The 17,585-nt window shown below is 38.5% G+C and overlaps 1 protein-coding gene across 1 annotated transcript in view; it reads left to right on the top strand.

Moving 5' to 3' along the window:
• Window positions 1-43: 43 nt before the first annotated feature.
• RCAN1 (regulator of calcineurin 1) overlaps window positions 44-17,585 on the top strand; it is a 41,312-nt gene continuing 23,770 nt past the window's right edge. Inside the window, exon 1 of the mRNA XM_080613887.1 lies at window positions 44-471. Within this exon, the coding sequence (XP_080470013.1) occupies window positions 205-471 (267 nt within the window). The 5' untranslated portion in view covers window positions 44-204. The remainder of the gene's footprint in view (window positions 472-17,585) is intronic.

The raw sequence follows: 17,585 nt of genomic DNA, 5'->3' as shown, positions 1-17,585 counted from the left end.
GGGGGTGTGTGTGTGTCACGAAGGCGCCGGTTGTACGGGCGCGGGGATTAAGTGAAACGAAAGGGGCGCAGGCGGGGGGCTGTTAAGTTTTGTGTGCGCTCCAAGGCGCGGCGCGGCAGCGGGGCATAAGCCGTCCCTGCGAGGCGGTGGTGGTGCCGGCGGCCGCCAGGCTCCGCCCCGCGGGGGCTCCGCTCGCCCCCGGCCATGGAGAGCGGCAGCGGGAGGGGCCCGGCGGGGCAGGAGGAGCCGGCGCCTCTGCTCCAGCCGCCGCTGCCGCCGGCCGGGAAAGCCGAAGAAAAGGAGGAGGACGAGGAAGAGGGGGCTGCGCTGCTGCTGCGGTCCCCCGCTGAGGCCCAGGCGGACTGGAGCTTCGTTGACGGCGAGATGGAGGAGGTGGCGCTGCAGGACCTGCCCACCGCCACCATCGCCTGCAACCTGGACCCGCGCGTCTTCCAGGATGGCCCGTGCCGGGTGAGAGCCGCGGGCAGGCCTGCCCTACGCCAGGGACCGCGAGCAGGGCTGCGGGCCGGCTCCCTCTGCTGGCTCGCATCAGCCGCCGCACAGTTTGGCTCGGCTCGGCCAGCGCCTGTTCGCCGGGGCTGCTGCTTGTGCGGGCAGCGGCGGCCTGTGGCGGGCGCTGTGGACCGGCGGCGGGAGGGAGGGTGAGAGGCAGAAGGAAGCCCGCCTCCGCCCGGTCTCGGCGGGCGCTTTAGTTGTCGTGGCCGCCCTTTCCGTCAGGAGCTGTGTATAGGGAGCAAGGCTGTGTCTCTGCGTGCCCGCCCGCACTCAGGACACGGAGCGAGTGTGTGGAGGCGCGGTGGCTCTACCCCGGCCGGCCGGCCCTTCCACCGGCGCTGCGTGTAAAGTCTTTTTCCCGGGTCTCTGTCCTCGGGTCTGATCCAGGGGCTTAGTCCGCCGGATCCACTGAGCTGAACCTGTAGGTCAGGGCGAAGAGGGGCATAGACGAGGAGGGAAATAACGCCTGCCCGCGACCACAGTTGAGAGCCTTACGGTTATGGTTCAGGGGGGAAGTGTGGTTTATTGATGCACCCGAAGGCGTTTGAGCTACGAGGCGTAAGGCAGCGTTTGAGAGACATGGGAAGCTGGCAGGCAGGTGGTCGCAGGGGTCCAAGTGGACGCAGAAGCCGCCGGCTTACAGGCAGAGGGAGTTGTTGGGTAGCACTTACAGATCTCTAGCGTTTGTGTGAATTGAGGGCTACTATGTTTAAAAAATAAAATTACGAACCGTCGTTTCAGAGCAGAGAATGGTCACAGCAGCTGTCATAGGAATACTGTAAACTGCCTGAAGTAAGCCACAGCTCTGGCTTTTATAAGTAGATATAAATATTTCAGAATTGCTTCTCATGTTGTCTGTGGCCTTCTTGATGAAGAATCATCAGATCACATTTCTATTTTCATCCTTCATTTATTTGTCCAAGCCCTGGCAAGAATTAAAGAATGAATTATAGAATGAATGAAGCTGATTTTTTCTCCCCCCCCCCCTTTTTTTTTTTGTATACTTGGTTTTGCTATCAAGCTCTTATTTTCTAGTGACTTGGGTACTGATGAAGATACTTAGTTTTTAAACAGATTGAAATTAAACGAAAAGGGCTCGAAAAATTAGTCAGTAATTGTACTGGATTAAAATCCTGTGGAAGTAATAGGCTGTCTCTTTGTGAGAAACAACTTGAGTTGTAGTAGTAGTCCAACAGCTCAACCCTGCTAACAGTTATAATGCATTAAAAATGAGCTGGAAATAGGAGATGCAGCTACGCTGTATTCCAGTTACTTTCTAAGGTTATGTAACTTTCAGTGGCAATACACTTGGTATTGCTTTGAGCACCTGGAGGTGTGATGGGAATGGCATCTTTATTGGGATTTACCCTACATACTTTCATTCAAGTTCTCTCCAGGTATGCTTAGGAAAGTGCATATAATCACTTCTGTACGGTGTCATCAGCTGCGTGTACTAATAATATTTTCTCAAATGAGTTTTTGTGACTATGAAGTAAATGTTTTAAACCAGCAGTTAGGTGGATGACAAAGGTAGATGCATAACCCCATGCAAGACCAGGAGGTAGCTAAACCATTTTTGTCTTTCTGTTTCGATCCCAAAGAATCTCTCCAGACATATGATTTTGTTCAAAGTCTTATGTATCCTTAACACCAGAATAAAAAATTGTTTTAACTAATTCTTTATTTTCGTTGCCAGGAGCTGCCGCAGGGAAAAATGCAGATTACTTAAAATAGTAACAAATTAATTTGAGGTTAATCATCTCAGCATAAACTGTGTTATCTTAACCATGGATGAAAGCATGCACTGTTACTGCAGCATAGCTGGGGCTTTTAAAATTTAAATTCCTAAGGCAAAGAATGGAAGAATTATCTTCAAATTGAATAAATATGTGTATCCACGAGGGAAGAAAAGTATTTCTTAAGTTTTATTGAAAAAATACCCAGAAATGTTGAGGTGCTTGGGACTTGGTGTTTTATAGATGTGGTAAGTGTACATAGACTTTTGATAGATTGAAAATATAGTCCAAGTTTTTGCGAACTGAATCTCAACCACTGAAAAATGTAATTTAGCTTCAGTTAATACGGTTATGAAGATGGCAAGAGCTAACTCTTTGGAAATGTATGACTGCTGTGTAAGAAAACAGCAAATTCATGGATGGATACATTTTTAATGTGTTCTGTTGGCCAAATATCAGGCAGTTGCAAAGTGAGAGAAGGTAGTATGAGGCACTAGGGCTGGAGTGTATACAGAAAAATCAAACTTGCCCTTATCAGTGTAAGCAAATGATTGTGTGGAAATTTGTGATAATAAAGGAATGAGTAAAGGTATTGTAAAATATAACATAACCAGACATAGTGTTTTATAAATATTCTGTGAATTCTGGTATGTGCAGTGTGTTTTCTTCTGTTTTGTCAACTTCTTACTTTTTCCAGTGTATGTCACACTCTTAAAATACCTTGTCTGTATAGTTAGTGTTTGTTGGTTGAGTTTTTTTCTTCAGTAAGCCCCTTAGTAATCCTGGATTGCCCTATTTGAGGAGGGTTGATCCAATCAAAGGTGAGATAGGACAGCTAGATGATGGCTGACAACAGCAATTTCTGGTTTGCCCTCCTCCTTCCTAGACAGTGATTTCAGTGATTTGCACTTGAGATGCTGGTTGGATGTTACAATGTTATTGCTCGTCCTTTTTTTTTTTTTTTTTTTTTTTTTTTTTGAAGTATTGATGTCACGGTTGACAAATTTGAAGACATTTTTAGGTTTGTGATCAGTCTTTTAAAAATAGATCATTCTGCTGAGTAAAGTAATAGTTCCAGCAAATTACAGTTTATTCTCTGTTTTATTCTCATCAGAATCTGACTTGCTTAAATACCTGGTTAGTTTTCCAATGTCAGTTACAAAATCTTCCAGCGAACACCTGAATACTTACTTTCAAGTTTTTCTGAAGTGCAGCTGGAAGAATACAGATAGATTCCACATCCCCTTTTGTTTTTACTTATATAAAAGAAGTTATCTTAAATGAAAACCCTTTATCTGATCTCTAGGTTGACTAATTACCTTGGAAAAATACTATTCTGATTTCCTGAAATGTCTTCTGCCTCTAACCCCCAGCTTTTTGATAGTTTTAATGTTGACTCTCTGCTTAAGAGATTTTAAGTCTTTTATAGAAAAGCAGTGTTTCTTCATACAGATGAGTTTGATCTATTGTAAGTAAATGTCTGTGAACTCATTTAAAAAAAAAAAAAAAAAAAGAAAAAGGTGTCAGTAGCTAATTATCAGAGCCAGCAATTATGCTTTTGCATATTTCAAACCTCCTCAACTGGTATTCATTTTTTAAGAGCCTTTTTATGTCATTAGAGGACACTCGGGTTTTTTTATAGACCATGTACTGTCAAGTGGCAAGTCCAGTAGGTAATACACTTGCTTTTGTTTTGTAATCCTGAAGGGATGTGGCATACTTTACTGATGACTTTAAAGTTCTGAGTACAGCCACAGGGGGGCTAAATAACTTCATTTATGCCCTGGTAGTCTCTTGCTAAGTAGGTTACCTAGGTCTGTTCTGACTCTTAGGTTTCCATTTCAGCTTAATTGTAGACAAGTATCACTCATGTAATTTGTGTAGAGTAAAAAGAGGAACATGAAGAGTATCTAGAAAGAATTCAACTTTGGACTGCTGAGAAAAGAATGAGCTGAAGGATTTTTGTTGCAGTAATTTTCCTTAGAATGGGTTGAGTTCCTTAAATTAGTCTAGCAGATTAAGGCAATTACAGATGTTTTAAATCTTGCAGGTTACTGCAAACTAATGAATGTGCAGAGTTTACCTGTAATTAACAAAAGCTTACATTCATAGATAACTCCTGAAAACAGGCTGTTAAATCACAGTAATAGTTTTTTTGTTGGAGTTTGCTAGGGAAAATTTTGCTGAAAGATGGATTTTTAAAGATACTTAGCTTGACTGCTTTTAAGTGCACCAGAAGTAGGAGTGAGCCAGTCTCCTACAGTAGTCTGTGTCCTGATGTAACCTCCAATGGCAAGCAAAAGTAGAACTGGCTGTGAAACAGAGTGCGATTATTTATTAACAAAAAAAGAAAGATTATAATTGTGTTTGAAGATAGGGTCTGAATAAGGTCAGAAATCTCTACAGTAGTATAACCAAGAAAAAAGCTGTAATGGCAGGTGTATTGAATCTTGTTAATGATTATCATAGCTTTAAAGGTAAAGGAAGAGTAGAATTTTACATAGTTTTAGTACGGAAAAACTTGTTGTGAACTGATCTGAAAATGAAGCTGTTGTTAAATGACCCATGCTTTTAGCAGTTTTTAATTGACTTAGAGCCTACTGGAATAATAATGAGATGCTGAATGTATTTCATGTTTTCAGATCCTTAAGAGAATTACTTCTGCTTTACAGGAAGCTTGTCAAATTTCTCAGGAATATTTGCAAAACTTTCTTTACAAACCAATACATGCGCTTTCTGGTAATCTCTTCCTGTCTCAGTCCCATGCCTTGTTAATCCTTTTACTTAAAGTTTGTTAATCCTCTTAGATCACATAAAAAAATTACAAGTAAATTTCAAAAAAGTATTTTTATGTGTTTGTATTTTTGTGACCACAGCTCTGTTTCTGTCAAAAAGTTCCTAATGGGGAATGTAAAAATTACTTAGTGGCATCTATACTATTCTGCTTAGATTTTGAAGGTTTTAATGATTTCCCTGCCAGTGTTTATCTCAAATATTTTTTTTTTTTTGTGACACCATTTATAGCTCTTTCTATCCTATTGCTTTCCAAAAAAGCCCACGGTTAAGATTGTTGTTCAAAATCATATCCCGATAACCTGTTTTCACACTGAACAGTAAATGGATTAAGGATCATTTTAAAAAATGGAGAAATCTTGTATTATGAAAATTTTATTAATAAAACTTCTGGAATTATTTAGCTCCTGTACTTTCAAATAATGCAGATTTATTCTGTAGATATTAACAGGTTAAGGCATTGCTGGGTGATTTTAAGTCTAGAAGCCATATAATATAATGCTGTTGCTGGCGTAATAATCTTTGATGTTACAGTGGAGCATAATACCACGCTAATGCAGTTTTATGGCTCCTGGGATGCGTCCAGTCTGCCAAGTGCACAAGCAGAGCATGTTCATATCTCTGCATCTGAGGACAAACATAATTCCTGAGAGTCACTGGGATGCTTCGTGTGCCTTTTTTTAGATTTTTTTTTTTTAAATATGTTCTTTTTTGTCTAAAAAGGTGTCATACATTATGACTAATATGAGGAGTTCTAACACTTTATACTGTATCTACATTCTGTATGGGAACCTTAGCAGTAGTCATGAAGAGGTGAAATACTCAGAGAGAGTGAGGTTAGAGAGTTCCTCACTTTGAAGACACAAGCTACACACTTTATCCACTCAAAGTGAATAGATGCTTGTAGTTTGCTTAGTGACTGTGCTGTCCTCTGAGGCTTTTTTCTCCATTCTTTCTATCCTATGCCTTAGTAAGAAAATGGAAATAAATATGAATACTGTTCTACATATTATCAAGTATTAAAGTTCTATTCAATCTTGGTGTGTCTGTTTAGTTTAAGGGTGGTGTCTTCAGTCTTCTCGCTTGAGTAGCTGCTTTTGGCCTGTGAACCCAGAGTAGATTTTCTGGTTGCTCCTTTCCAGGTCTTGTGTGGGATGCTGAGAGGTGATCTGAATAAATTTCAAGTAAATACTTCAACAAAATTCAAATCATCTTTGTGATTTGAATAAGTTTAGAGCTGAATACTCTATTTTAAGCTAGAGAAGGATCTGAAGAGACTGTATAGTATAAAATTTTTTCATCAAGCAGTGCTTGACTGCTTCTTTTCCTATACTTGGACTTTGAGGCATTGAATAGTGATTTAGGTGGCTTCCTTACACTATTGTCCCATCTTAATTATTATTCTTGTGGAAGTATGGATAATACCATAAAACTGTAGTAGAAGGCTGATTTCACAAGGGGAGAGAGAATTATTTTAATTTCTGTAGCTCTTTGTTGCGTTCAATGCATTTCAGAGTGTATCATAACCAATGGAGGCCTTGATAAAATAAGGTGCTAACAGAAAATCCTCATGCTGCAGCTTTGAGTATATTATATCACAGTTTGACTCTCTGTGGGTCTCCTAGGTCAGGTGAAAATAACAATATATTTCTATGTCAAAAATCGACTACTACCTAAGTCCTTACAGTGTGCTGGTCGTTCTATTCTATGAACAAACATTGCAAATACCTTTATTAGTAGAAGTAAAATGGAAGTATAGAATATTTATATAATATGCTAAGTCATACAAATGATATGAAAGTAAGAGTAAAGTTGAATTTATCATTGTTTAGAAACAATTTCTGTAATGCTGCACAAGATGGTTGCTGGGTGGCAACATACTGTAAAATTGTCATAGCATAGATGTTTGAGATATTAATAAAAATATTTCCATATGATCCAATGTTCAAATCATTAGCTCAAAGTAATGAAAAAAGATCATAGGCAAGATATGTGCCACAACAAGATTAAGAGCTTTAATCTTCCTGGAGAATCAAATGGAAACTTGGAAGAACTTTGTCTAATTTAAATCACTGTGCTCTGGTCACACTAACAAATACAGCGTACATTAGAACACTATGGAGTGCATTTCCTTATGGTCTTTGCTATCTACATGGTTTTTTTTTTTATTTTTTTTTTTTTAGGAACAAATTTAGCTTTGTTCTGTAGGAATAGTGGCATATACACACTTGCATAAAAAGAAATACATGAAAATAACTACAGGTTGTTAGATGTGATACTACCTTGGAACTTATTCTAAACACCTATTGGTAACATAAGCAGTAATAAAATAATGATTAAGACAGTCTTTTCAGCAGCAATAATACAGAAAGCTTAATTCTGCAGCAGTTTATTATTGAAATTTGTACAGTTGAGTAAGTAATTTTGTTAAGCCATGTTTATAAACTTGTATTTATAACTAATATTGTCATTAATAAGCAGTATGCTTTTCAGTGTCGTAACAATGTCAAAAGAATTGGAAATGTAGAATGAGGAAAATAATTTAAAAGTGGTAACACAATGTTCATATATGGTAAATTAAATAGAAATGATATTGTAGTTTGGGTTTTGTGCCTATATGTGTGAAAATATACTGGAGAGCTGGATGTGTGGCTTTGTTTTTGTTATGTGGTTTTGGTTTGGGTATCAAGTACCCAATCTGTTTTCTTTTTTTTTTTAAATAGTATTCTAACAAAGGTGCACCACCTTCCACAGCTGGTATGCTGGGTACTCTTAACTGGGGTTGGTTGGGATTTTTTGCTCTTGCTCCAGGTATGATCAGGTCCAAAGCATGGTTCTGCAGTTCAGACTTTTCATGGAGATGTTTCTCAAGTTAGTGAGGGAAATTAAGCTTTTGTTGCTACTGTTGCTGTATCTTCTGATAAATAGTGTAAGTGCTGTTTTGACACCAATGTGGCAGGTAAAACAATGTGAAAGAACAGTGGGTGATGCTAGTTAATATTTTCTATGTACTAATTTATAAAAAATGTGAAATAATTCAGAAGCCCCAGTTTTCACTGAGACTTCAGCTTGGTGAAACAGAGGTCCCACAACCACGACATGAGACTATGGGTGGTTTTTTTTGTTTGTATGTTTGGGGATTTTTTTGTGTTCTGTGGGTGGTTTTTTTTGTTGTATGTTTTTTTGGGGAGGGTTTTTTTTTTTGGGGGGGGGGGGGGAGGGAGTGTTGAGGTTTTCTGTTGTTTGGCTTTTTTTTTTTTCTCAAGACTTGATAACAGCTGCTCATAGAAGTATCGGAGGGATGGACCCAACTGAGACTCTTAAGTCCTCTATAACGACTTAACTTTGTGAGGAGAGATTTCTAGACACCTCTGACCTAAACCCAACTAGGAATGACTATAATTACTTACAGTTTTTTCCATTCAGATATCCAGAAGCTGCGCCTACCCTCAAGGGAAACTGTATTTTTAAGACTGAAGAGATCATTCATGCAGTATGAATTGCTGCATGAATTACTACATGAATACTGTCTGGTATTTTATGAAGGATTTTCAGGGTTCTTTTTGTTTCATTGTTGGTTTTTTTCCTTAAAAAAAAAAAAAAAGGAAAAGTCTCTTCCCCCCCAAAAAGAAAAAAACAAAACAAAACAAAACAAACCCCAAAAAAACAAACCAAAAAAAGCCGACAAAACCCAATGTCCAATGAAACTTGGGCTCCATCAAGTTCTACCAAAATTTGTAATCTACAGGATTGTCATTTCCATTAGAGAGGGGAGGTGTGGGAGTAAGCCATTGTGCAGAATGTTTGTATTCTTATTTGTCTCATAAAATGTGCTGGAAATGCATTATTGAAGCTGAAATATCCTCTGTCATCGGTGAATCTGAAGTTGGGTCTGAGGTCTAAAATAAATTTTTAAAAATGATTTTTTGTGCATTTAATACATAATTAAACTGTGGAAGTCATAGTCCTAGAATGCTTGGGAGTTTTATGAGCCATATATTAAAAAAAGGGGTGGAACTGATTCATGAGTAGTATTGGTGAAGCACAATCCTCAGTTTGTGAAGTGCTGTTACCAGGTTTAGATGGGAGAAGAGTAGCCTACATAGTCTATAGTTGCCTGGCTTTATACCATTTGCTTCTTCCTCCAAGCATCCAGAGGAAACTAGAATGGCTTTCTTGGTTTTGTTAAGTGTATGAGTCATTATTTATTACTGGTCCCACTCACAAAAGCAGATCTGTCAATTCTCATAGAGTATGCAGTGCATTTCATTTACAGAAATGTAACCTCGTTGTCCAAGATAAACTTCCCTCTTCACTTCGCAGATTTTCAGAAGTTAACAGTTGGATTTTGATTGTTTTTCCTTTTTGAGGTTTTTTGTTTGGTTGGTTGTTTTTGGTTTTTTGTTTGGTTGGTTGGTTGTTTGTTTTTTGAAGTTATTTTGATGCTGGCTGGTTTCCTGGAAGGAAGACGCACTCTTAGCTGTTGAGCTGAGAATCCATGGCAAACCTAATGAGTTGGATTTTAGTTACTTATTCCTGAAGTACAAAAGTATAAAGAAAATGTAACACATACACTGGAAACACTGTAAACTATGAGACAGTTTATCTCTTTGATGCAACAGTGGTCTTGGGAGTGGTAAGTGTGACGAAACTGCCTGATTGTGAGAGTAAAGTAGGAGTTGAATATATTGTGATTAGCTTTTCCTAACTTTATTCAGCCTGGCTGAAGGATGTTTCTGATGGGATAAACTTGAGTCATTTGGCAGACAGTTGGCATGGAGAAGGACAAGGTGCTTTTGGCACTTTCTCTCCTGGAAGCTACATTGTAGTTCCCCTATTAAGAAGCTGCTTTCTTGAGGCATGCATAGAAACTGCTGTAAAAGCTTAATGCTGTAATGAGTGTTTGACCTATCTTTTAGCTCTAAGTTTGCTGAAATGCATGATGACTTTGAGTGGAGATCATGGAGAGATGAGGATTGTTTGATAAGTGAATTGATATATATATGTGTGTCTGTATCACACTTTAAAAAATAATTAAAATCTTGGTATTTTTAAAAGAAAAAAGTCAGAGTTTGACTTTTGGATGCTGTATGGGTGAGTAAAACAAAATCACTTTATTTTCTTTCATTGACGGAATACCATTCTGGAAACTTCCATGAAGTTTTAGGTCTATTTTAAAAATGAAGGACTGTCTAGATGAAAAGACCTCTTAAAAATCAGGATGCTTTTCAAATAAAAATTGGCTGAAGGGCATGGATAATTGTTTCTCTTTTTCCTAGACTCTCTCTGTAGCGATAGGGAGACAGGGTAACTGAGCTGGTGAATTGCCAGAAGACCCAAGCTGTATTTTAATAACAAATTGGGTTTGGTTTGGTTGTTGGTTTTTGTGGGTTTTTGTTGGTTTTTTCCTCTAGTTTATGTAAGTCAAGAAGCCATTAATAATGTAGATAAATAAAACACATCTGTGGGCTTCTAGTGAAAATATAGGAAAGGAAGGGTGTAACACAAAGCCCGTAGACAATATATGTTATAAAATGTTTTAAGAACAACTCTCAGCTCTGATATTTCTTTGTAGAATTTTGATAATTATTCCGAGCTGGTGGCTTTGCAGGTAAGCTGCAGTACTAATACATCTGTTACTGTAGAAAGCTGAGGCTACTTCTAGTCCTGATTTTTGTCTAGAAACTGTATGTATGTTTGTTGCAGACTGGCTTGCCCAGTTAAGGGAGGAAACTGAAATTAAATATGGGCAAAAGAAGAGAAGATAAGAACTAAAATGTGTATTTGTTGCAGGTTTTCATATTAAATAATGAGATTTGTGTGTGTGTGTGTCAAGCAGAACATACATATTTGTGAAATATTGTGGCGAAAGCTCATGTGCATGGCTTGTATAAGTGAGAGGGAATCAGTGGGAGCTCATGAGTGGTATTTGTCGAGCGTCTGAGGCATGTGGACACTTTTTTACAGGATGGATATTTTTAATCAATTTCCTGTAGTTAGACTACTTGGCACTTTGGCCATACCGTATCAAGCTGATAGCAAAGATTGGTTGGCTAATGGAAACAGTGATTAAGGGCTTGAATTTTCCTGGGGCTCCAGGGTGATAGTGAAACAGCTGCTGTTGCAGGCAGTGGAAAGTATGAATAACTCTTGCCTGGGGTTGTATAACGAAAAGAATAATCGGATCAGAGACTAGGTTAAATCATTGTGACTTCTATTAAAAACGCTGCTGGCCCGTGTTCACACCTCATTACAGCATATAATTTAAGGACACTGAAAAGAGCCCACCTATTAGGCATGAATAGATAAAGCCTTCACATCAAGAGTCAGGTATTTTTCTCTTGAGAAAGGAGTGGAGGGAGAAGGTGATTGAGAAGTGTGTAACAACTCTGGACACATTTTAAAAGTTGTTTGGGGTTTTTCTGTTTGTTTTCCTTTGGTATATGGCAAACAAAGTTTAAATGCAATTCTAATAACCTTGTCCATAGCAGATTAAATGCAGTAATTCTTCACAGGAGACAATTTCAAGAGATTGTTCTTAATTAACTACTTGAGATGCCGTTATGTCTCCTGTTTCTTCTTTCATAAGTTGCCAAAATAAAATTCTGTTCTTATCAGTGTTAGACGGCAAGGATGAAGTTTTCATCTTCCCTGCTGAAAAAGGTGAAACCCAACAATTTCCGTAGGTGACGGGGGGAGGAAACAGAAGGAAATGCAGAACCACATTGGTTGTCATCAATTTTAATTGAAGTGTAAGTTCATAAACAAAAAAAAAGTTGCTTTTGGTATTCAGGAAGTTATAATGGTTTCAGGAGTTCTTTTCTAATACTGGTCCTTTTTTGCCTTTGGTCAGAACAGATGTGTTCTTGGCATATAAACAAAGAAATTAAATACATCCTGAAAGCTTTGCTGTTAAGTACCTCAAAAGCTTTAAATGCCTGTGGTTTTTGTTGCCAGTAGTGTTTCAACAGCAAAATTGCCTTGAGGCATCTCTGATTAGGTCAGATGGTTATATGTCTGTTTTGCTGGGGTTTTTTTAATGCCAAGATACTGCCACTGGCAGTCGAAGTAATTCAGTCTTTGTGTTGCTATTGTGTGGTTGCTGCAATGAAAGGGTTAATTACGTAGGAAGCTTCACGAACTTTGCAGACAGGCTGTTTCACTGTTAGAAAAGCTGTATTTGATTATATTGTAGTATGCTTGCAAATATGGGTTATATAATTTATCACAGTATCCAGTACATTACTAACTTAACATGCCTGAGAAAATTACAGTATATTAAACATTAGTCTTATCAAAATTGCAGTGACTTAGGGTAAAATCCTGTCTTTCCTGTGGCTCCTTTTATGATCCTTATTAGTATATATTTTTAAATGCTTTTGAAATTTCTCTGTGTGAAATTTAGGTGTGCTTGGTATGTTCTTAGAAGTACAATATGTAATTGCAGTTACGTTGTTCTTCTGCTACCCACACAGAACATTCTTTAAAAATATTTTGAAGCCATCTTCCATTCTTCCTCCTCTGACTCCAGTGGAAAATTTCATTCTTTAAAGTTCACACAAATACCAGCCTGCTTCTGAACAAGTACTGTGGTTTTCTAAAGACTCGGGTGTTAGAGTGTAACATTTTTTCCTTGACTTTTCCCTTAGCCATAGAGAACATATCTGAAGAGTGGTCAGAAGAGGAACACCAACTTTTACTTGCCTATGATAATATCTTTTATACTGAAGTTAAATACTGTTGCCATGCTATAAAGAAGTGGTCATTTAAAAAGCCTCCAAAAACATGCTGTTTTCATACTGTTCAGTCCTGATCTTCCTTCTAATTTTGCACTCCCTCAAGTAGCAGTTTTGCATGATAGTTTTATTTTTTAAATGATAGTATATAGTTAATTGCAGAAGTATTTTTCATTAAATTTCATCAGGATTATGGCTATCTTGTCACTCATTGTCACTCAATATGACAGTTCATGTACCTGTCAGCTGAAAAAAGCACCATAACAATTTAAAGAAATTATTTGGGGGCAACTCCTACTTTACTTTTTGGAAATGATGGCTAAACATCCAAAGAAAAAAAACCATCAAATTACTCATTCATGTTGCAAGGTTTGGGGTTTTACTTGGTGATGTTTGGGGGGGGCTTGGTTGGTTGGATTTTATTTGTGATTTGTTTTTTTTTTTAAGGGGAGTAAAAGCCAGTGTAAATCTAGATTTAGTTTTACCTGTTAAATATCTTTGCCATTTAAAGGATAAACTGGATAACTTGGGTAAAATCTGGCACATGTAATGCCCCAAGCTCCCATTTTGCTTTTAGAAAACAAGCAAGAGGAGGTGGTTACTCCTGTTGTGTGATGATGGAAGTGTTGATGAGCTAGGCTACTGTGAAAGCATCCTGGCAACACTGACATTGCAGTCTTGGAAGAGGCCATTCTTTCCGAGCAGCTGCCCTGCACTCTAGTGCCCTTATCACTAAGGCAAGGACTCCAGGACTTTTGAAGGCTCTAAAGTGGGCCAAGTAGATAATAAGGCTGCAGCTGGATAACTGCTGTGGGCTGAAAGTTGCTTCTAATAGCACAGTATCTAAGAAACGCACCCTAGAATTGCCATCAGATTTTGCGGCATTCCTGGCATTAGGTTATATGTATGCATGAGCTTGTCCAGTGTTGACAAACTATCAGCACATCCTGGTGTGAATGAAGTGGATTTGTGTGAGAGTGTTGCCTCTTTGTCTCTTGTGTTTATTCCTTCTCTTCTGAAAATGCCAAGCATACTCTTAAAGCTGATAACAGTTCTGAGACCTGGAAACAAAATTGAAATTGCCAGCTGCTTTCTTGGGAACCTGTGAAGAGCTGCCTTCCAGATACTGCACATAGCAGCAGATCTTAATTTCCTAGCTGAAAATAATAATACCCTCCTATATTGCCTACTATAATAAACCTCTGACCCCATAGATAGTGTAGTCCTGTAGGTGTGTTTGAAACCTAGAAGACATACAAAATGCTTGCTAGTCAAAGTGAGTTAACCAGTATAAAATTGTGTGCAGCTGATTAATTCTTATACACTGCTGTGAGTTCGATTTTCCCCTCCATAATGCACACATGTTCAGGTGTTACAGAACACTACACTGATCTTGAATATTTCATCTCTGAAAATGTTCTGAACTAGCTTTTTATATAATAGCAAACTTCTGTTAAATTAAGAATGTTTTAGTGACTGTCTCATGGTAAATTCCTGTAGAAGAAGTCAGTGCAGGAAGTAAATAGAAAAACTGAACAGTCAAGTCCTATTGTGATTTGCAATACAGGAGTGATGAAGAAGAGTTGTGTATGACATAGCTGGGACCTGAATTGATGCTATTTAGAGAGTCCCTTGATCTGGGAAATGGGTGATGGCACTGGTGTCTGTTTTTTGAGGACTGTTTCCTACAGTTAATAAGCTATGAAAGTTATTTGTAGTAGATCCATTCTTCTAAATGCCATTGTGTGTAATGAAACATAAGGCATGTGATGCTTTAAAAAGTAAAGTCCAATATAGATATAAATTTAAGAAATCCTAGATGATAGGAGAAGTGGGTAGAATGATAAGAATTAATTTCTGATCACAGAATTTTTAGTGGTTGATCATAAGTTTGAAAGTAGAAGTTACTTAAATCTGTGCATCTGTGCTGTCTTTGCTTCTGTGTCTCCCTTCCCTAGACTATAGGGGATCTGTAGTTTAACCATAATATTAGGAGGGCAGTTGCCTCGTCATCTTATCCTTAAAAAATGAGGTAAAGGATCCTGTGAATGCCAAATAACTGGAGAACAAAAGCCAACTGCAACACTTCAGTGCTTCAGAACTACAATACAATACAGCCACTTACAAGCTACCAGCAGTTTGCAGTACTGGAGGCCAAAAGCTGAAGCAATGACAGCAGAGGAGCCAAGGTCCCTTTCAGGCCCCTGCACACCAAGGCAGCTCTCTGGCAGAAGAACCTGCTGTCTGTGACACTGAGGAATTGGCACAGCGCTGGGAACAGTTACACTGAGTGGTGATGTTGGTTTGGAAGGTCAGCCACATTCTTTCTGAACAGTTGGACATATCTAATAGAAGTAAAGGTTAGGAAGACCAAGAAGTTAGCTGTGTGACAGACCATGAGGGTCTGGGGGGAAATAGTGCTTGGATCTATAAATCTAAAACCAAGGACTGACTGAATGAAAAGTCTTCATGTGTCAACCCGACAAGTTCACTTTAAATTTTGAAGTGAACAATCTTTTTTTAATAGACTGGATGTGGGACACCGAAGTTTACTACTGAACAGACAGATCTAATTGTATTTATTTTATAGGATATTGGAGCATCATTCATATCTGAGGAGGAATTACTGTAATTGCTACATCCTGCAGTTGTGTTCAATTACAGACCAAACTGTGCAGTAGAGCAATTTAAAAGAGAATTGTGCCTGGTTTAGCAGTGTGGGGTGGTTTGATTGTGTTTTGTTTATTTATTTTTTTTTTTCCCTGTCCACTGTAAGGAAGAACATACCCTGGAAAGTTTTGTTATTGAAAGCTGATTTATCTTTAATGTAACTGGTAGTTTCTGAGCCTCAAAACAGGCAGCTGACTTCCTGGTAGGTGACAATGTAGCTTCTCTTGTAAATGCACAAGATGATGGTTTCCTAAGGGAACTGCTGGTAAAATATTCCTTCCTTCCCCTCACCCCTTCCTTTTTCTGACACACTTAATCTGTTCATGTATTTGCACATTATTGTTTAATCTCTCTTCCCCTCCTTTCCCACCTCCCTCCCCCGGCTTGCTTTAAATATCACCTTTTTTTGCTGACTGTTCTGGTTAGTACTTTGCATCGTATATTATCTTATTTGAAGACTGTGTAATTCTTTGCATTTAAATCTGAAAAAAACCTTGTTATAACATTTAGGTTGCATAATGTAGAACTGGAAATGCTTGTTGTAAGCTCTTTTTTGCTCTGCTTGGCAGGTTTGAAATGTCAGCTAAAGTTTCCTGGGTTGGCTTTAGAAACAACCAAGGTAGTGCTTTCCTTAGAGGCTGTCAGAATCAAGTGACTTTGAGAAGTGACTAGTCTGTGATGGTTAAAAATACAATGTGTATGAAACTGACTCCTAAAAGCATATCTGTTAATTGTGCAAAACCTGTTTTTACGAAGAATGCCTGAGCACTTAGTGTGTTTTCCTCAGTCAAACTTGTAAAATGAAACACTTTATCTCTGAGCTTTTTACAGAAGTAGTTTAATCAAACCCCTATTCATCTGGAAAAAATGATAAGCCTTAACTGTTCACATGGGAAAGATGTCTTTATTCCTGTATTTACTTAAAGGCTAAGTATACAATAGTAAACTTTCCTTTGACTAGGACGTTATTGTTGTAGTAACTTAATGAGGTTCCTCAGAAATACCTTGGAGAGTGGCATTAATAGCAAACAGACTAAGAATAGCTTAGGGGAGCGCCCTGAGGGGAGCTGTCTGCCTTTCTTCCTTAGCTGGAGAAGACTTCATGGTTGTATTTGCCAAAAGAGGGTTTGAGGGACTACAAGAACAAGTAAACAGGAGATTTGAAAGCGCTAGGGAAACCTGAGAAATTGCATTCATGTTTCGTATCACACTGAAATTTATTTGTTCTTTAACCTTCACTGGGAAATAGTCAGAATTTTATAACACTGAAAAGCTATTTTGATACCACTGTTCTACTTACAGGTGTGGTAACTTATGTTTATAAAATTTATAAAAATAAATAGAGCATAGAGTATAAACCCTTTAAGTCATTTCAAATGAGGACTTAATGGAAGTCCAGCAGAACTTGCCTGAAGTAAGGACTGCAAAGCTGTCATCAAAATGAGATTTGTAAGTCTCATTCAAGGCATGAGAAATGTGAACAGTGCTTTGTCAGACTGTCTGGGAAGGGAGGAATTGTGTAATCAATTGCCCTTTTAAGCAGGGAAGACTGGTGAGAGAAATCAACCTGTTACCCTTCAAATTACACAGAGGCAGCAACCCAGATACAAATAACGTGATGTTACAAGTAGTTTCGCTATACCCAGAGCTTATCTGCATACAAACAGATTAAACAAAATTAAGTTCCCTGAAATTTCTTAATGAAAATGGAAGGAGAATGAGGGTCCTGGGAACTACTTTGAAGACTCATTTAAGTAGTACCCTCCTGACTCAGGCTTGATCAGACAGAGGGTAACCAGAACTGTGATCAAGTACTGAAGTCAGCCTCACTGATGTGTGCTAGGTTGAACTGACACCACAAGGGATTTTTAGAAACCAGTCAGGCAAGTAGTTTCAGGGAACTTGTAATTAGTTCAGTCCCTCTATGTAAACAAGCTGTTTGTAGTGTTGAGACTTCCAAGAAATGAATAAATGTTTAATAGAAGATGCAAGTATTCACAGAGGCTCTTGCTAAATTTGCTTACAGTCTCCCTCTGCCTCCCAAAACCCCTGTTTCCCAGGGCATCTAATGCTGGAGATCCTATGTATCCTATGGATAGACAGAAAATAGAGTGAAAAGTACTCATATGTTTAG

This window comes from Psittacula echo (assembly GCF_963264785.1).
Source record: "Psittacula echo genome assembly, chromosome: 3".
NCBI classification, from domain to species: Eukaryota; Metazoa; Chordata; class Aves; order Psittaciformes; family Psittacidae; genus Psittacula; species Psittacula echo.
This window is presented reverse-complemented; position numbering and strand designations above follow the sequence as displayed.